The following is a 21,484-nucleotide window of genomic DNA, read 5'->3' on the forward strand; positions in this document are numbered from 1 at the left end:
TTCTCTTCTCTGGTCATTTATTTTGTCATCTGGGAGACATAGATGAAATGGGGCTCCTCTATGTTAACATTCAAATAGATAGTTAAGGAGAGGAACTATCACAGGGCTATATTTTAATAAGCACATTCATTTCACCAAATTTCAGATTTCCCTCCTACAAAAAGTTCAGCAAGTAGACATCTAGTTATATATTGTAGGATTATAGCTATAACAATAACATTGGCATCACTAACACTTATAGGGACTTTTCCATCATTTCCCAGAAACCTCTTCAGCCAGGAAATTCACAATTCAGAGGTGCTGTCTGCCCCAGGAACCCCTCTTTCTGATTAGATGAGCATCACCAGAACCTGCACTTCCAGAGAATATCCCAGTTAACGATCTCTTTCTTTCTTTTTTATCAGGTTACAAATCAGACCTCTACATCAGGGCCCCATGACTTTAGAATGTATGCTTCTCGAGGGTGGGGGCTACCTTTCTATAATGTGTCCAAGTATTTGTATTTGTATTCCCAATATTCAGTACACTGCCTGGACTATATTAGGTGCTTAAGAAATGCTTGTGGATTAACTGTTAACTTGCTGGCAAAGTACTTTACATATAAAATTTCATTTGATCCTCACAACATTATCTCCATTTTATGGATGAGTAAATTGAGGTTGAGGGAGGTTAAGTGATTTACTTATAGTGTCATAACTAATAAGTAACGCAGGCAGGATTTTAATTCAAGGCTTCTGACTCCAAGCCCAGTGCTGTCTATTGTATCACCTTGCCACCTTCCTTCCAAACTGGAAGTGATTTTTTACATCATTTAATCCAAGCCCCTCATTATGGAGAAGAGGAGATCAAGTCTCAGAGAAGTTAAGTGACCTGCTCAATATCACATAAAATTTGAATCCAGTATCAATTAATCAATGAACATTTAAGTTCATACTATGAGCTAGACACTGTGCTAACTGATGAGCATATAAATATACTATAAGAATATACTATATCTACATAGATGTGTAGATATCCACACAGATGCATAGAGATATATGGCTATATAAGTTAATGGTGACAAATAGATATAAATTATTTAGAAGTAGGTAAATATAGGCAGCTAGGGGTCACAGTGGATAGAGCATCAGGCCTGGAATCTGGAAAATTCATCTTCCTGAGTTCAAATCTGACCTCAGAGTCTTTGCTAGCTCCAGGACTCTGGAAAAATCGCTTTTCCTTGTGCCTCAGTTTCCTCATTGGACAATGAACTGAAGAAGGAAATGACAAACCACTTCAGTATCTCTGGCAAGAAAATCCCAGGGGGCAGATAGGTGGCACAGTAGACAGAGCACTGGTCCTGGAGTCAGGAGGACCTGAGTTCCAATTTAGCCTCAGACATTTAATAATTGTCTAGTTGTGTGACCTTGGGCAAGTCACTTAACCCCATTGACTTAAATAATCTTTTAAAAAAGAAAATACCAAATACAAAGTTTTAGATACTACTGAAGATGACTGATCAAGATAAATAGAGATATGACATTTAGATATTCTATACATATAGTCAACCAATAGTCTATTAAGGTTTCACATATTAACTAATGATGTGTAGAAACTAAAGGATGTGTAGGAAGAATCCTGGATATTAGGATTCAGAAGACATGGAGAATCCAAAAATCCCAGTTTTGCCATGTGACCTTGGATCTCTTCTCTGGACCTCAGTTTCCTCATCTATAAAATAAAGAATTTGGAGCCAGATGACCTCAAAGATGCCTATTATATTTCTTAGAAGTAAGATAAGAATTGTTTCTATTCTAGAGATCTAAATGTGTTCGATATACATATTAAGTTTATGTTGATGAACTTGCGTTTTTCTTAGGTGTATTTTTTAATTGCTGTTATTTGACATTTCTTCCCCCCACCCCCTTTATAGCTTCCCACTACAAAGCTTTAATACTGTAGCTATTCATTCTCAATTCTCTCTCTCAGTCAAGGTCACCAGGGCTTTGGGGGGTGGTGGTGAAAACTGGTCATTTAGTAAAAGAAGCACGCAGAGAATATAACCCAAAACAAACTGAAGGACTTATCCCCCTAAACCTTGGAGGCAAGAAAATGGAAACTACAAATACCATCTATTTATAACAGTTGGTTGTTTTTCCACAGAAGACCCACAATAGGGGAGAACTTTTCACTGCTCATTGTTCCTCATACAGCCAACTGCCAAGATTGTTGCTTTATATAAGGAAGGAGACTTTTCTTTTCAGACAGTATGTCTGACAAATTTCACTGCTGATGAACTTGAGGCAAATGAAGCCCATTCAGCAGAACTTCACCACTACCACCCCCAGACACACACACACACACACAAACACACAAACACACACACACACACACACACACACACACACACAAACACACACACGTGATCTCTGGCTGAAATCTTCTCCCGTACCAGTAAGTCACATTCCTGTGGCAGTATGACTAGCCCCCTGCTCTTGGGAGGAGAAACACTGATGAGAATTTTGCTCAGATGGGACATGTCTGGAAAATCATTCGTTACGTAAGAAAACAAGATGTGCTAATGTGCTGTTTAATACTTTTCGGCAGGCTGTTTATTTGGGACTTACACATGGCTATTTGGTTCTATTTCTGTCTCCAGGATCAGTTCTATAAAATCTTCACCCTCACTCTTTAACTTACAAGGCCTTTTGGAAATGAGGCCACAACAGCAAAAAGAAGAGCAATTCTGGGCTTTCCAGGCACTTCCTTCAGGTCTGTTTCTCACTGGATATGTAAGGATGTAAGGGAGGCGTGCCACAAGGGAAGCAGCTCACCACCACCAGAACTGGTCACCTGGGATCTGAGTTGGCTTGCTGAATGAGCCAACTTGGACAACTAACTCCAGTCTTCCTAAGAGTTGGTTTTCTCATCTGTAAAATGGGAATAAAAGCCATGCCTTAGCTATCCCATAGAGCTGTGTAGGAGAGAAATAAAATGACCTAAGATTACTTGAGGAAGTATATGTTTTAGTGGTGGTGCATATGGGGTCTGATTCCAAGGTGAGCCCAAAGAAAGGAATGGGGGTAATTTACCAAATCCCCTCTTCTTTCTCCACCCCCCAACCCTGTGGTGAGGGAAGAAGAGTTTATTCCCTTCACCCGGGTGAGCAGTTTGCTCCCAGACAGTCATTTACTACTCCCAGCTCCCAGAGGATCAAATTGTGAAAGCAAGTCATAACCTCTCCATCTGTCCAGAAAATGGGATCCCTGCTGAGACCAGAGGTGCTCCGGGATGAGGGAATTACTGCATCTCAGAGGTTGTGTGTGTGTGTGTGTGTGTGTGTGTGTGTGTGTGTGTTTTTTCTTTTCCTTTGTAAAGGCTTTATTCTTTTAGTCATTTTCTGCCCCCCCCCTTCCATTTTTGGCATCCAGGCTCTACAACAAAGCCTAGAAAAGGCAAAGGCCATTTGAAAATGTTCCATGCAGAAGTCTAAAGAGACAAGAGAGGCATTTCAGCATTACACATGGCAGGTGGGTTTGGTCCTGCTCTTCGATTCATTTCACATGTGGCTTCAGGTTACAGTGCTTGGAGTTTTTGTTGGCTCCTGGGATTAACTGATCATGGAGTAAAAACTATGGCAGCAGGAAAATGATGAGCTCACATGAGTTCTCGGAACAGAAGAGTAGGCACCCGGTGGTTAGTCAGCTGAAATGGCTTCCCTCACTCAGCAATCACTGGACTTTCATCCCATTCATGCCTTGCCTCTTCTTCCCAAAGGTGAATTATGAATACCCTATTCCTGCTGAGTTGAAAAGCAACCGGACATGTTCAAAGCTGGGTTATAGTTCTGATCTTCTCCTAGGAGAGAGGACTCCACCTTTCGAGCTAGAATGAGTTGGAGGGAACTGGAAGTTTTAGAAATAGTAAAAAAATGCTAGCATGTTTGATGGGTCCACTTGGAGGCTCTCATGGAAAGATGGAGCGGGGGGCATACACCTCTACACGGTTTATAGAAAAGTCTCCCAACCAAACTCCAAGCACATGGTGTTAAGTGACCTTCCTCTAAATAGGAAACTGTAATATACTCATGGAAAGGCTGTTTGGTTCCCATTCTTGATGTGGCAGTTGTTTTGAAAGATGGTGCTCTAGGAAAGAAGGAAAGGCTTTGGGATTGTGCAGTCTTTTTGTGTCTTAGCAGCCTGTCCTTCAGGGAAATGGAAATTGCAAACACCCCTTAGCGGTGGGGTCCCTCAAAGTGGTCCAGGAAGAACTAGCTGCAGTCAGAGCTGAGACAACAAGGGGTCAGAAGGAGCGACTGGGGAGAAATAGAAGCTGAGCTGCTGGAGGCACCCAAGACTAATAAAAAGACAATCAGATGGAGAGTCTGCATCTTGCAAAAGCCTCTAACTTGTTCTGTGACTTGAGCCAAGTTTTTTCTCTCTTGATACCACAGGTTCCCAGACTATAAAACAAAGAGTAATGATTCCCTGCACTCTGCCTTCCTCAAGGCATGATGGGAGGAGATAAAGTGCTTTGAACCCTTTGGATGAAAGGCACCCCATTAAAGCAGAGGTATCATCAGTAAATAATTATAACAATAATTATTTTAATGATAATGATGATGATAATGGGCAAGGAAGAGGAGATAAACCGCCCACCTTGATATGGGAAAAAAAAATCTCTTGGGTTAAAACCTATTATCTCTACCCTTTCCCTTCCTAGCTCCTGATATTCTTCTCTTTCAAAATGCCCATTCTTGGACTGAAATATTATTTACTCCTTTCCTTTGCACTAAAACAATTATTTGTTCCGCTGTTTTCCCTCTCACTCACTCACTCTCTGATGTGTCTGGCTTGGCCCTGACAGCTCAGCCATGGACTGTTTACAAGTCTCGCTCACCCTCCCAAGCTCTGGTTCAGCTCCATTGACACTAAAGGCGAGAGAATTCTCTGTGTGTGAGGAATCAATTACTTCCACTGACACTCTATTACTCGCCCTCACATCCTCTTGATTCCAGATGTAGTCGGAAGGTGGTGGAGAGGATGGCAAAGAATTTGAAGGGGAGACGGGGGGGGGGGGTTGAGGGGAGTACAAAATAGGTGCATTGGGGTGGAGGGACACCCATCAAAGGTTAAGAAGAAGTGGTTTCTGGCTACTAATTGAGATCTAGACCTCATGGAAAAAGTCCTAGCTGCTGTATTTAAGTCATAGAAAGCCATCTCTCTCTCTCTCCTTGACTGCCCTGCTGGAATCCGGAGGTGACTCTTTGGCAGGCAAGGAGGAAGAAATGAAAAGAAGAGAAAGAAATCAAAAGGTTTACAAAGGGACCAGACAGGTCCCAAATGCTTAAACGCTGGGGTAACAGACAGCACACCTGGCTGCCATCCTGATAGGGAAGAGGAACAAAGACATGTGTCACCGGTGGGGACAAAAGACACAAAAAGTAACAAGACCCTTTGCCAACAAGCCATGAACAAAAAATATGAGAACGTACCCAAAATAAATTGAGCCTCTTTGACTTGCTTCAGACCATTTTCAAGAGTTCCAAGTCTTTTACCATAATATGATAATGATATGCCTGCCTGAATCAGCCCCTGGTTTGGGTTCCAGTTTTGTCTCTATGATACACATCAAAAGGCTTACTCTTTATTATTAATTGCACATTTAGGAGCACAGACCACAAGCTTCATGAAGATTTAGATAAATCAGTCATGGTTACAGTACTTCAGTTATAAGCAACTAGCTCCTAAGACAAAACAGAGACCAAGTAGTTGGCAGCCCCATCCATAACCTAAGGACTTAAGTAATAAGCAAGAAAAAGATTACAATTTGGAGATACCCAGTAGCTTCAATGCTAGGTAAAACATTTGCAGCTTTCTTCCCCCTTTCTTTCTCCCAATCTCTTCCCTCCAATAATTTGAATTTATTAAGCACCTACTACGTGACAGAGTAGCATCACTGGGCTATTAAGTGTCGTACAAACTGGTGCCTGACTTGTCATTCATGACTACATCTCCTTCCAAGAGATACAAAAAAAGCCAGAGCAAGACATGCTTTTCAAGGGTTTTCCTCTTCAGAGTAAAAATACGGGGTGGGGGGGGTGGGGGTAGCCAGGTGGTACAATGACTAGAGCACTAGCCCTGGATTCAGGAGGATCTGAGTTCAAATCTGGTCTCAGACACTTGATATCTACTAGCGTGTGTGACCTTGGGTAAGTTACATAAGCCTATTGCCTCACAAAAACAAAAAAAGGAGTGAAAATACAATTTTTGAACCAAAAAGCTCAAGCTGGACCTGTGTTCTGCAGTCGAAGGAATGAGACTATAAGATATCAGCACCTAATACACCCAAGCCAATGGAAAGAAAACTGAATTTGGGGTCAAGAAGATATGAGTTCAAATCCTGTTTCTGCTGCTTATTACTGAACAAGGCAGGGTAAGTCACCTTGAGCAAAAAATTCATATTTTGGAACCTCAGTTTCTTCATTTGTAAAATGAGGGGGTTATATTCCTTCCAGCTCGAAAACTATGGTCCTATGACCTTATTACCAAAGGAAGTTGTGTTCTCTAAACAAAGTTAACACATTATTTTTCTGGGAAGGCTTGAATGTATTCCTTAACTAAATCCAGGGGGATATTCTCTTGAATTTCTCTCAGCCTAGTGATTCCAGGATCTCTACCATTAAAAAAAAATTAACTTTTTAAAAAAATCTGAAAGAAAGGATTGGAGGAAGAAATGGGATAAACTAAATGACTTTTGAGGTTCCAACTCCAGATTTATGATTTTTTTGGCACTATCAATGTCTTATGTTTTCTATAATTTTCATGAGTAAAAGTTGCTCCTTTTTCCCCCGTCTATTTTCTTCATCCAGTTTATTTCCCTTTGTTTCTTATTCCCACCACACTTGGAGTTCCCATTGAATTTCTTGAGACAGAACCCTGCCCTATGTAACTGGATGGGAGAATTACATCGAATTACATCGGGTGAGATGCTGGCCCTTAGGGAAACTCCAGATTCAGAGGAGGTGCCAGGGTTGAGAGTGAGAACAAGTAGGATTGTGTATTATGAAATTCCCAAGTGGTTTTCCCAATCAAAAGATAAAATGCATTGTTTAGAGGGCAATCCACAGTGAAGTTTTCATTTGGATAGTCATTATTTCAACACAGCATGTTTGCAAACCAGCTGCTATAAATAACTATTGTCCCTTCTGCCCTCTAACCTTGGTGGGAGGGGGGAACAATTTGTAAACTTGCCTTTTTTGGCTGTTTTTGAGGTTGTTTGTTCCCCTTTGCTAAAACCTCATATTTTTGGGTAGAGTTCTAGGTCAGGACTGGTGAGCCCAGAATCAGGAACTAGCTAGAACTGGATTTTACTCATATCTATGTATTGTTTATCTGCTGGACTTCATTCCCAAAGGAAGGGATAGGTTGTTGAGTTGTAGAAAAGAATTACTGCTTATTGATTCCTTGTGGGAATCAGGCATTTTGATAGTACAATTGATAATAATAATAATATTTATAACCAATTCAATTCTCCCTCCTGAGCAAAGAATGACCTCACACTGAGCCTCCTGGGATAGTGAGGACTCTACCATCTTGCATTCCCTGAGAATAAGTTTGCCACTGGTTAAAGCTATACAAGCATGACAACCAATATCTGATGACAAAGAAGTCATGGAATCATTAAAAAAAAAATGAGAACTGAGGAAGTTCTTAGATATCATCTAGTTCCTCACCTTCATTTGATAGATGGGAAAAAGGAGGACTAGGGAAGCTAAGTGAGTTGCAGGAAGTCATATAGTTGATAAATAGCAGAGTTGTTATATTCAATAGTTATGGTCAATGAGTGATCCAAGCATAAGAGGAAGTCAGAAAAATCCTAAAAAGAGAAGATTTCTGGTCCAACCTTAGGCTTCCAGACTGGGGAACATGTGAGTATAAGACATAATCCTAGGATTTATTCATTCATTCATCAAATATTAAGTAACTACTGTTTGCAAAGAGAGGCAGCTACGTGGCTCAGTGGATAGAGTGCTGAGCCTTGAGTCAGGAAGTCCTGAATTTAAATATGACCTCAGATGCTCACTAGCTGTGTGACCCTGGGTAAGTCATTTCATCTCTGTTTATTTATTCTCTGTTTGAAGAAGAAAATGACTAACTACTCCAAGTATCTTTGCCAAGAGAACCCTAAATGGGGTCTCGAAGAAAATACTCTGGATTAAGTTTGGTGGAGTAAGAGCTCTCAATGAGTGCTGGAGAGGTCAAAGAAGGCATTTTTCTTTTCTGTCCCATCCCTATGACTTTCCATGTATCTAAAACACTCCCCTTCTGCTTTGCATGAAGTGATGCTGAGCAAGAGGAGCAGAACCAGAAAACATTGTATACCCTTACAGCAACATGGGGGTGATGATCAACCTAGATGGATTCGCTCATTTTATCAGTGCAACATTTCTGGAGAAATGCTATCTGTATCCAGAGAAAAAACTATGGAGTTTGAACAAAGACCAAAGACTATTACCTTTAATTTAAAAAGATTATCTTATTATGTAATGTTGTTATCTCTTATTACTTTATTTTTTTCTTTAAGGTTATGGTTTCTCTCTCATCACATTCAACTTAGATCAATGTATACCATGGAAACAATGTAAAGACTAACAGACTGCCTTCTGTTGGGGGGTGGGATGGGGGAGGGAAGCGAGATTAGGGGAAAAATTGCAAAACTCAAAAAAAATAAAATCTTTTAAAAAAATACTCCCCTTTCCTCCTTCAAGACTCACTTCAAGTTCCACCTTCCCAACAAAAGTGATTTTTCATTCCTATGATAGCATATGACACTGCATAATTGAGTTATCCTGTGTTCTGTACCATAGTTGTGTTTTCTTTTGTGGCACTTCAGATTTGTGGGTATTTTTAACTCCATACCTTCTCCCCAGTAGACAATAAACTCTATGAAGGTAAGAGCTATATCATCATGATCTATGCATCTTTCTCTGGGCACATCATAGTGTTGTCCAAATACAAGATAATAAATGTGGAGATATATTTTTATTTTTATTTTGTTTTGGTTAGGATCCTTGATTTCATAGCTACCAGAATTCCTGCTAAGGGGATTCCCTCTACCGATTGAAATCAGGACCTCTCTTCAACATCATCTTAGTAAGACACTCACTGAGTAATTAAGTGACTTGCCCAGGGTCACATGGTCAACCTATATCAGATGGGATCATGGAGTCTGTTACAACCTATGGCCTCTCTAAATGGTTAGTGAACAAATGGAGAACTTTTGTCCACTTGAAAGAGATATAGGGGGGCAATATGGTTCAAAGGAAAGAATAGTAACTTTGAAGTTAAAAATCCAGTATGACACTGGACAAATAATTGGCCCTTTCTGTTACTCAGTTTTTGCCCAAAAATGAGTGTCAGATTAGAGGATCCAACCAATTAGAAGGTTCCTTTCAACTCTGAATCTACAAACCTATATTATGAAGACTGGGAACCAGAAGATTTATGTACTTTGCTCAAGAGAGAAACCCTTGGGCAAAATCACTGACAATTTACTCTTACTTTACATATGATTCTAATAAGTTTATTTATCTGATTTCCAATCCCGCAGACAGATTAAAGCAACAAATTGTAAGGAGGTTGCCACAAGCACTGAAATCATAATTGACAGCTTGAAAGGGAGGAGACGTGAGAAGCAAAGATAAAAATTCAAATAGCATAGTGGATGGTAGTCATTTCAGTTTGGGACAGACAGACCTAATACACCACCATAACCCCCAAAGCCATTCTATTACAGTTCTGTACCATGAATTATGTTTAATTATAACCCTGAATCATCAAGAACAAGTTTAACACTGATCAGTATCCCTAGGTTACTAAAATGAGGAAGTATGGAACACATTTCAGAAAGAGTTCCACCAAATAGGGTTTAACTTTTTTTTTAGTTTTGTTATGTAAAGACATAAACTCCAATTATGTGGTAAAATATCTCATTTACTATCAGTGTCAAATAAATAAGGCAATGTTGTGTGTCCATTCATTTTTCCAGGTGTTCTACTCTTTGTGACCTAATTTGGAGTTTTCTTGGCAAAGATACTGGAGTGGTTTGCCGTTTCCTTCTCCAGCTCATTTTACAGATGAGGAAACTGAGACAGAGTTAAGTGGCTTGCTCAGGACCACATGAACAAGTAAGTGTCTGAGGCCAGATTTGAACTCAGGAAGACTCTTCCTGACTCCACTGCCACTTCTAGGTGCCTACTTTTACCAACTACAAACTCTTCCCTTAAAGTCTTCCTGGTCTCAGGGCAGTGTGAGGCATGCCTGTCAGTGCTTTCTCCTCTTTAAAAAAATATAGGTATTTAAAGCACTCTAATGAAGAGTCATTTAAGAATGCCCAGATCCTTGAGAGACTTAGGGCTTTATTTGTCCCTTGATGGGTAGCTTTAGGGTATGACTAAGAATGTGAAACTGTCTGCAGGATGTGATCTAGTCACTCATGAGTTAACTCTGTGTCATCTGTAGGTTGAAGATATCTTCTTCTTCTTTCCCCTGCAGAACTTACCAAAAAATAAATAAATAAAAAATAACACTCAACCAATTTGGGTGATGATTCAGCTGAAAATCCTTTGGCTGCCAAAGAAGCAATACCATCATTGGCCGGCACAGCTGAGCATGAAGTCTCCCTGCTCAACTTGCCCAGACTGCCTTGGGTCTGGTCTCATGCTCTGTCTACTCTGCCTTCCTCACCTCCTTAGACACTCTAACCTGACAGTGTGGTGAATGGTTTTTGGTTTCTGTACACTGAACAAGTCTAAGAGAAACCCTGGGGTTTTCAGTATTTAGATTGTTTTTAAGGGAAGGAGGAATGCTCGGAAAGGCAACCAGAGGTGGTGGTCATTGAATACAATGACTCAGGCAAAGTTGAGGTTTCTGAGTGCAATTTTCCATACAGAAAGACTATTGAAGAACAAACTTTCTGTTCGAAAAGCAAAAATCCACAAGTGGCGGTAAGACTTGGGGGATGACTAAGAAGTGAACACCACAATAAAACCAAATTAGACATTCATTCTAAAGTCACAAAACTTTGAAAGTTACTCAAAGTATATTCCTCATATGGTTACTTTTCAAAGTTAAAAAATACAGTTAAAACCACTGGTTCCAATGGTGGGGTTAAAATCCTACATCTGGGCAAAAACCTTAACTATCTTGGGCCTCATTGTCATATCTATAAATTAAGGGAGGGGAAGAAGGAAGGAGGGATAGAATTTGGAACCCAAAACTTTTAAAAATGTAAAAAATTATTTTAACATGTAATTGAGGGAAAATACAATATTGATGAAATGTTAATGTTGGGAGGTAGAAAAATAATGATAATAGTAGCTAACATTGATATAATAATTCCTGTGTTCTAGAAATTTGTTACGTACTTTTTAATTATTAGTTTATTTTATCCTCACAACAACCCTGGGAAGTGGGTACTGTTATTTATCCCCATTTTAAAGATGAGGAAACTGAGGTAAACAATGGTTGAGTAACTTGCCCAGAAATCACTCAGTTAGTGACTGAGGCTAGATATGAGCTTGGGTCTTGACTCCAGGCCTGGAAACCCCTGGCTGCTCCCATGAGGAGTGTGGGTCAGATGGCCTCTGAGATCCTTTTCAGTCCTAGAGTTATGAGTCTGTTGACTGATGAATTTACTGAGCTTTCTGCCTCAGCCTTAAGGATGCAAGTCCCCAAGGTGAGAGAAGAGAATGGCTCACTGGCCACTGCTTTGAAAAGAACCTTGGATAATCCTTTCAAACCAGGGAACAGTTCCCAGATCACAAAGTAGTTGCTGGATTCAGTTTTGTAGATGAAACAGGAGGAAACTGGGGAGAAAACGATCTGAGCTCCTTCTCAGCTAGAAAGGTTTTTTTTTAAACTATTAACTTCTTATTTATTCCTATTTTCCCCCACCCCTCCTACACACACACCCCCTTGCTGCTTTGGTGTTGCTGCTGTGTCCTATCATCTGAAGGACAGTTCAGCCAGCAGCATGGGTTCCAAGTTTTATTTTCGGAAGCATCAATCCTTCTAAGCATTGAGAAACCAGACTCAGTCTGTAATATGCACACAAAAGGGAAAGACAGAAGAAGCAGATTTCCTTTGATTTGAGGTGCCTTCCAAGCTTTCTTGGAACAGATATGAAGAACAGAAAGAAAGAAAGAGGTAGGGAGAGAGAGTGAAAAGGTGAGGGGAAAGGGAGATAGAGGGTGGAAAGAAAGAGAAGCCAGGAAGAAAAGAGAAAGGAAAAGAAAGGGAGGGAGGGAGAGAGAAAAAGTAGCCTGAAGAAGGAGGGAAAGAGAAAGAAAGAGGGGAAGAGAACAAGACAGACAAAGGAGAGAAGGGGAAAGGAGAGAAAGGAGAGGGGAAGGAGGAGAGAGAGAAAAAGGAATGGAGAGAGGGGGAGGGAGAAAGAGAGAGAGAGAGAGAGAGAGAGAGAGAGAGAGAGAGAGAGAGAGAGAGAGAGAGAAGCACCTTCCAGGACTTTAATTACAATAAATTATTCCTTTCATAATGAAATTAAAAAAAAGGGAGGGTAGAGCCTGTTTCTTCCAAATGTAAATGGTCAGCCAAAAGAATAGAAACTGAAAAAAGAAGGTCTGAAAGAAACAGATGTGGTTCCCTAAATGGTAAAGATGAGAATACAAAAATGCAGAGTGAGAGATGAAGGGGAAAGAAGGAAAGGGTGGGAATGAAAGATGTAATCAAAAATCTGTTGCCAAGAATTTGAAATGACCCTGTCTGATTTCTTCCTGGCCAAATGGGTACCCCAAGGAAAATAATGTACCCCAGGATGACCTCCTTTTGACCTCCCTGTTCTTCTAAGTTCCATTGGGCAGTGGAGGAGGGATCGGGTGAGAGACTTAAGATAATCTCAGTCCTCCCACTGAACAAGAAACAGGAGCAAACCCCTCTCGAATCTCCCTCCTTTCTCAGTTAAGTGGCAAAATCCATCAATGGGAGGAAGGGAAAGGAGGAAGAATTAAGGCTGTAAAGCCTTCTGATCCAACAACGTAAAAGACAGCCTTGTGGACCGTGCTCCTTCTGAGTAGGGAAAGCTTCCTGGAGCAGCACAAGAACATGCTTATGTAACCTTTCATGCAGCCTAGTTGCTCTGTGCCATCCTTATTAGCTCCAAGATTTTTCCTTGAGGAACCTGTGATTTCCCCCTCTACCACTGATGCATAAACATAAGATGACCTCCTAGAGATTTCACTGAGAGCTCTGCTGTCATCAGCAGAACAGAATGGAGCCCTCTATGGAGGCAGAGGTGCTTACTCAAATTTCTCTGAGCTCCATCGGCCCCCAAGCTCAGGTCTTTCTGAACTCATGTGCCCTGCCCTCTCTCTTCTCATCAGCCCAAGATACAAAGGCATTGGCTGCCTTGTGTGGACCTGATAGGAACTAAGAAACTTTTAAGTTGATATGGAAAGATCCCTGCGCAGATAAATTTAACTGAAGCAGAGAACTGAGTGAGTTATCCTGAGTCATCTGTAGAGTCAAGAGTAAAGCTGGCATTGGAAACTGGTTCTCCTGACATGAAATCACATGGGACAGCCCACAATCCATCCAACCTCTCCAGGCCTTAGCAAAAAGTAAGTCTCATTTGGGAAAACATCATGTAAGATACAAAATACCAAGGAAAGAGAGAATAATTTACCAAGCCACACAATATCCATACTTCAAAAATGGCCCCTTTCATCCATTCAGAGAATGTGGCATGATCAAATGATGGAACTTGAATGAAATCAGGGCCAGTAACACAAACCCATGTGACTTTCTTGCATGTATCATGTCTGGGTTATCTTCTAATAACAATTTTTAAAGCATTCCCTCAATAGATAGTAGGGGCTTAAAAAAGGCTTGCTTATTAATCTACTTAACATGAAATTTTTTCTTTAAAAAAAAAGAGAAAGAGTTCCTCTTTGCTTAGGACTGGAAACTCCAGATGCCTCATGTGACAGAAAGTCAGGAGACACAGTTTCTTCTTCCAGGTCTCTGTTTTCTCCATATCTTTGTAGCTGACCTCCTTAAACCTTTAAGATATAAGGTGCTTAATAAATATTTATTGATTCTGAAAGTACCAACTTTTTTTAAAACAATATTCAAATACCAAGCATGATCTGATAATATTTTTTCATGTGGAAACATGGCAAGATGGCCCTTGAAGAAACTGAAGGCCTGTTTTTGTCTGAATTTCCCAATAACCAATTCCATAGACTCTGAAATGGATGCTGACATCCAAAACACACAAAAGCTGAGAGTTCTGACAGCTTACTTTTTGCCTTCTAATCCCCACTTCCAAAGCATAAGTAGAAGCAAGATCAACTTTATGAATCAAATGAAAAGCACATACCACTGTGCCATTGGGTTAACTAGACTCTCCTTACTCTAAAAGATAATGGCCTAAGGAGACACACTCTGGAGTCAAGGCTCCATGGAGAATCAAATTTCAGGATTTATTGATCTCTTACATCATGGGATTCAGGTACTGGCGGCGGTGGCAGTGGTAGTGGTGGTAATAGCGGAGATGCTCTGGTTACTAAAAAGGAATGAGGCGGTACTTACTTGCAGTCGTGTTTTTCGATCTCAAAGTGAGGGTTGAAGTTGAGGACAATCTTCTGGTTGGGTTCTGGAGCATAAACGATCCACTCACAGTTCTGGTGGGAGGGATAGTCCTGGGGATAACCAGGCGACGTGATATAGCCAGCATCTTTGGAATTCAAACGACCTCCACAAGGTAGGCCTGAAAGGGAAGGCAAACAACGTCAAGAACTTCAAATAAATTCTTTTTTGTTTAATTCCTCCCCTTCTCTCCCTCTCTCTTTTCCTAGCAGCTGATTAAAAACTATTTTACAGACCTTTTATGGAAGTACACAGGGCTGACCCACTTACTCATTCAGTGGGCAAAGCTATTATAGCTCATCCCTTCTTCCTCCACCAGCTATGCACAGACACCCACACAAATGAAAACGTGCCAGGAAAGGGCCATAAATATTCCAATTAGACAACTTCGTAATGACAGAAAGAGGGGCACAAACCTAAGCACCCCCTTTCCTAACTAACTTTGTTGGTCCATTTCCCTTTGCTCATCCAAGTGATTCACCTCACTCCTTAACTTACAAATCCTTCATTTTCTCTAACTTGGCACCAACCCACCCAACCGGTGTGAATTAAAGGCTTCAGTTCATAATTGACCATCGTGGTTTTGAAGAGTTGTCCCACAAAGAGCCTGGTAACAATTAAAGCTGGGCAAGGAAGCACTTTCCAGCTCTGGGGTTAAGCAGACCCTTCCCTGGAGGGTGATTTCAGCTTCTTCTTCTTCTACTTTTTTTTTTTAAATAAGAAAAAAAATCCCCAAACATTTAATCTCAAATACACCACAAATCTGATTTATTATTTCATTTCCCACCAAGAGGGGAAAAAACCCTCTATATCAGAGTCCAAATTCCTTTCACATTTGGAACTTCCATAAAGGTGCCTTGGGCTTATTTGATTTCCCACTCTTTTCCCTCCTACTGTCCCTCCCAACCTGGTCACCACAAGAGAGTGCTACTGCTACATTTAGCTTCAACCAACCACTTGAAAGGCAGCCGAAGTCCAGTCAGCTGACCATTATTTCTCCTCCCCTCCCTGGCCGCACACTGATGGAGATGAACAGCTTCATGGGGGATGATGGAATGGGGAGTGGGGAATCTTCAAAGGAAGAAGGGGATGATGGGAGAGGACTTCTGTACTGCCTCATCCCAGTTGGGTTGGTGACATTTGGGAAATACAATAATAACTGGGAATGAAATCTCACGACACCTGGGGGTTTCCCAGGAAACATGGGGTTTTCATTTAATATCCACAGTAGAACAGGAAGACGACAGGAAAGTATGAGAGTCAGAGCAATAGCAAGAGATCTCTTGGAGATTTTCCTGAGTGGTTTTTTTTTTTTTTTTTGCTTCTCTTAGCATCAATCATGCTTTAATATTGCCATCTGCATGAACCAGCATGGTCCTGTGAATTATGTATTATGCCTCAGCAGTCACCCAACAGGGCAGGATCTTTCTCATGTGTTCACTCTTTCAGGGAGAGGGTCATGCATTTTTAACTCTACAGGTGCAGTTTACTATTCCCCATGTCTGTCAGTATTACCGTCTTCCATACCTCTGCTTTAGATTATCAGTCTGACAGGGCTTAATGCATAAAAGATGGGGTGCAAGGCCTAGCTGTGCTTAGGACCCAAAGCCAGACAAGTAGCCTTTTAACCGGTTCACCTTGAGGAGTTCAAATGTGAGAGGAACACAGAGTGAGATTTTGAAATCTAATGGACCCTGGTGCCATTTCCTCCTGAGAAGGAAAACAAAAGTAAGCCATTTCCTCTGAGCTAGCAGGGACACACCATCCTCTACCTAATGACTAGCGAAGTCTGAGAACACAAAGGCATGACCCCTTGAGGAGTGGCCCAGATGAGACCATAAATGATCAATGGATTGAAAGGAGCCCATTCTTCTGCAACCAACTCCTTGGGGGGTGTTCCAGGCGCCATAAACCATACTCTCAAACAGAGCACCCAGCATAATTCAGAGTACGAAGACAGACTGTGTCCCACTGCTGCTGCCTAATGAATGGGAAGGAACCAGAAGGAGGAATGAGTCTGTTCCTTTGGGAAAGGCTTAGGTGTGGGAACTCTGAGCACCAGCTGCTCAGTGAGTGGGGGAGAAGGGATCATTTTATTTTAGTTTAGTTTACAGTCCCTTTGCCAGTCACTTCACAGAAATGATAGCCCTGCCGTCCACCCACCCCAAATCACAGTCCTGACCAGGAAGTTGATTGCAGCTCCTGTCATCATCTACCTAGGACCCTCTGCTTCTTCACTCCACTAAAGAGATGCTTTCTGGTGTTTATAGAGCATTTTGTAAAGTTCTTTGTTCACAGCTGTAGGAGTATAAGTGTTATCACACCCATCCATTCACAGATGAAGAAACAAGCCCAGAGAACTCAAGGGACTTGCCTACAGTTGCACAGCTCACATAGAGCTTGGATTTGAACCCAGGTCTCCCCAACTATTACAGGATTCTTAGATTAAAGGCAATGGAACCAGTCTCAAATTCTAACTCTGTCATCCTTCTGTGACCATGAGGTAGGTCATCAGATGTTTCTGGGCTTCAGAGCTCTCTTCTGTAAAACTAGAGGATTAATCTAGGTAACCTTTGAGATCCCTTACAGCTTCTTCATCCAGAAGTCTGCTGGAGCCAGTTCATACTTGTTAAATTTTTGTGCAAGTGTTCACACCTCAGAAATGATGCTATATATCAGGACTTGATTCAGTGTGTTGTTGCCTAGACTTATGAAACTGATGGAGAACATTTTAACAATTCAGATCAAACTTAAAATTACATCCTGTATATATTTTTTTCCAAGAGTCAGTTGTTAAACATTGCCAACACACACACCTGTCTAAATCTATGATCCTATGAATTCTTCTCCGCCATTCCAGAGATCTTTCTATCATTGTTAAGTCATTTTTCAGACTCTTTGTGCCCCCTTAGGGAATGTTTTTCTGACAGAGTTACTGGAGTGGTTTGCCATTTCTTCTCCAGCTCATTTTAAAGATGAGGAAACTGAGGTGAACAGGATTAAGTGAATAGCCCAGGGTCACCCATCTGAGACCAGATCAGTCTTCCTGATTCCAGACCCATCACTCTACTGTGCCACCTAGTCACCCCATCTTTTTATTACATCTCTTTCATTAGGGAAGCATCACAATGTATGGAGGCCACATGGGATAGTAGCATAGTGTTGGACTTGAGAGTCAGAAAGATCCCATTTCAAAACCTGAGATACCTTTTCTCTGTGTGATGAACAAGTCATTTAACTTCTCTGAGCCTTAGTTTCTTCATCTGTAAAATGATGGGTTTAGAAATGATAACTCTTAAATTGCCTTCCAGCTTTAAATCTAGGGTCTGATATATACTACCAGTACAAGAAAATAAAAATCAGTTTCTTATTCATGAGGAGTTTCTGGATTATTGAGTGGAAGAGGGGTTGAGAAGAAAGGAGGGAACTTAACACTTATCTACAGATATTTAAAATAGAAGTTAGAAAGGAAAAAAAATTCCTTGGAGAGATCAAACAGTGTAGCATGAGGGAGATCATTTCTAGGTGGGGCAGGGGATTTGGAGAAAGCATCCTTTAAAGAGGACCCAATGTTCAAAAGTCTCTCCATTCCTCTTGATTTCCTCCCTCCTCCCAAACACTGCAGAAGAACATCCTTCTCTCCCATGGGTCATACGCACAGAAAAGTTAGCTATAATGACAGGAAACTTCCTCATAGGAAGTTTTTACTTCTCATCCACACTGGGGAGTAATCATTTCCTCAGCTTCAGATTTGGCCACCAAAAACTGAACTATTTTTATCTCGAGGCAGGAATACAGCATTTTCTGTTGTTTCCCAGAAATTTCATTGCTTAACCCAAACAAGAGAAGCAACCAGCCTTTTTCTGCCTTTACTTTATCTGAATGAAAGACACTCATAAAAATATCTGAGAATTTAAAAACATCTGTTTTAGTTCCGTGGGGTGAGCTTACTCAACACACAAACATTTATAAATGCAGATTTTTGTTTGGATATCTCTCTCCATGTAATGCACACACACACACATACACATGCACACAAATAGAGATATTGAACATACATTAGCTTCATATACATATTAGTAATTCACACTTCATTCTTGTACACGCTTTCACACCCTCACATAAAATATCACACATCATTTGCACAGACATACATCCCATAAAGATAAATATTGGAGTTTCAGCCTGTATTTTTCTTGGAAAGAAATGAACTTTTGAAATACAGAAGTAAAGACTGGAAAGAAAACAAACTCAATCCCTTTTCACCTCCCATGTTCTCATTCAGAATCCATCCCACACCTCCCACCCTTTCTACTTTCAGGTACTTAGCTGCTAAAATGCATATGAAGCCACAACAGACACTTGAAGTAATCTCTTTTCAAAAGTCGTATCATCTTAAGCCTTTGTAGCTTCTATCACTTTCAAAATGGTCCACATATAGAAGAGATGTCAAACACCTATAAAGCTCAACCCCAAGAGAATGCCTTGGGGAAACCACTCTCCATAGGCATCCCATCTCCACTCTAAAGTCATGAAGTTGCTGCAATGTGAACTACTCAGCTTTTGTTAGTTTGGCAAGAGACTTCATTCTACAATCATCTAGTGAAGACTCTTCATCTAAGATAAATCCCCAAAGAAGAGTGGCAAAACCCTGAATTAACCAAAGAGGGAGTTGTTTCTGCCTGAAGATGGTGGACTGGACCAAGTAAATTTTCTAAGACCTAATCAATCCCATAATTCCACACTAATATCATCATGCTTAAAAGAAGTATAATTAAGTTAATTTAGGAGTAAAATCAAGGCATTATTTGGTTTCCTGTTCAAGTCAAGACTTGGCTACTAGGTAGGATTGCAGGCCGACTGGGGTGACAGAGAATGATTAAAAAATAAACAAGCCATCTGTGTTTGCTTCCAACAACCCTTATAACATTGGGTCAATGAACTTTTCTGTGCCTCGTTTTCTTCAACTGTTAAAGACATTTTTAGACTAGAGGGCTTCAACCGTCCCCTCCAGGTCTAAGTCTATGATATTTAAAACCTGCATTTAAAACTTATTATCATGTTTTTAATTATCATTTTGATTAATGAAGCAAAGGGCCTTATCTAAAATGTTATAGCCCACCCATAGTGGGGGTATGTCCATCAGAACATCAGTCATTTCTGGTCCTAGAACTGTCTCACACTAAGTTATGTGACTTTTAATATTTCCTCTTTCTGGATCTCATTTTTCTCCTGTGTAAAAGGGAGGCAGTTTTGACTGGGGTGCAGGTTAGATTAGCTAATTTCCTTTCCCCTTTTAGTGCTCTACTATGATGAAATCCGATTTTAAATCTCAGATTTACCACTTGCCAGCTTTATGGCTAGATCTTCTTACCTCATTTCTTCAGCTGTAAAATGGGAGTGTTTACAAATACCCATATTACCTACCCTATAGTCTTGTTGAAAGGATCAAATGGGATGATGGTGAAAGTACTACATAAGTGTGAGTTATAGTAATTGTTACTAGCCTCTGACTAATGACTCAAGGCAACCATAAGCTTTCAGAGGCCCCAGGGACTATAAATGATCATACGAGCATAGGTCTGGAACTAAAAGGAACCTCGGAAGTCATCAAATTTAACCCCCTCATTTTTACAGATGAGAAAAAAGTCCTAGGAAGGTAAAAAATCTTGCTCAGGGTCACACAGATAATGTCAGAGGCAGGAAAGGAAAGTCAGGTGGGTTGGTAATATTGAACTATAGTAAAACAGTCATTATTTGCTGCTAAACCCTAAAGAAGGAATAAGGATAAGGGCATTATAGGCCTCCTATTATTTTCCAAAGAGGTTTAGTTGTTGCTACTGTTCTTTATTTGTCATTTTGGGAAACAAAAAAGAAAAGAAGGCTCTGTAGCTCCATATAAGGAACACTGTAAACAAGAGTGGCACATTTAAACCCCAGACCCAAAGTGATTTTTGTCAGCGAGGCAAGGGGATTAAGAACAATTGAAGTACCAAATGGAACCAGAGAATATTGCCCAGAATATTCTCTGGGAATATGCTTAGAGGATAAGTAGTCCAATTGACCCATTTTACAGATGAAGAAACTGAAGTCCACAAAGATGAAGTAACTTGTCTAAATAATTAGAAGCAGGATCTGAATTGAAGTCTTTTCACTCTAAATCCAGGACTCTATCCACTGATTATACTGCCTCTCTCAGCATCTAAAAATATTCCAAATGTTAGACCGAAACTAATAAGATGACATTTAACAGGGATCAATGGAAGACTGTACCCATAGGGTCCAAAAATCCACTTTGTAAATACAATTTAGGGGATTTATGACTAGTTAGTAGTTTTTCGGGAGGGGGAAGGAAATATTTCTTGGTTTTGCCCAACTCAAGAAGGGACTCAGAAACTCATCCTTTGCATCTCCCTTGGAAATCACATATGTTGCTTACTTTAGGGAAAAAAAGGAAAGTACATCATACACCCACTTAGCCTTCAAACTTTTAAGGAGTAAAACAAGAAGATTGAAGCTGAAGACTGAAAATCTTTGCCCCGCATGATATATTTATTAGTAGCAAAGTAAAATGATCCCCTCACCCTCCCATTCGGAAGAAAAATAATACATCAGGTTAAAATTCCTGGCCCCACCCTTTGGCAAATCATCCAGGGTAGTGGGAATTGAAATAGGGCTTGGAGTTGGACGTGCCAGTTAGACTCAGACTAATCACCAAACCACTGGAAAATGAGAGGGATTGAGCAGAGGAACTCAAAGGTCCCTCGTAACTTGAATATTTTTTACTTTGGTAAGGAAAGGAACCCGAGTCAATAAAACAGATAGTTTTAAAAGTC

The 21,484-nt window shown here is 40.5% G+C and overlaps 1 protein-coding gene across 1 annotated transcript in view; it reads right to left on the minus strand.

The window, feature by feature from the left end:
* The window catches only part of LOC141491033 (neuropilin-2-like), a 51,569-nt gene that overhangs the window by 19,564 nt on the left and 10,521 nt on the right, over positions 1-21,484 (minus strand). The window contains exon 2 of the mRNA XM_074191563.1: positions 14,592-14,769. Within this exon, the coding sequence (XP_074047664.1) occupies positions 14,592-14,769 (178 nt within the window). The remainder of the gene's footprint in view (positions 1-14,591; positions 14,770-21,484) is intronic.

Source organism: Macrotis lagotis, chromosome 6, assembly GCF_037893015.1.
Source record: "Macrotis lagotis isolate mMagLag1 chromosome 6, bilby.v1.9.chrom.fasta, whole genome shotgun sequence".
In the NCBI taxonomy this organism is placed as follows: domain Eukaryota; kingdom Metazoa; phylum Chordata; class Mammalia; order Peramelemorphia; family Peramelidae; genus Macrotis; species Macrotis lagotis.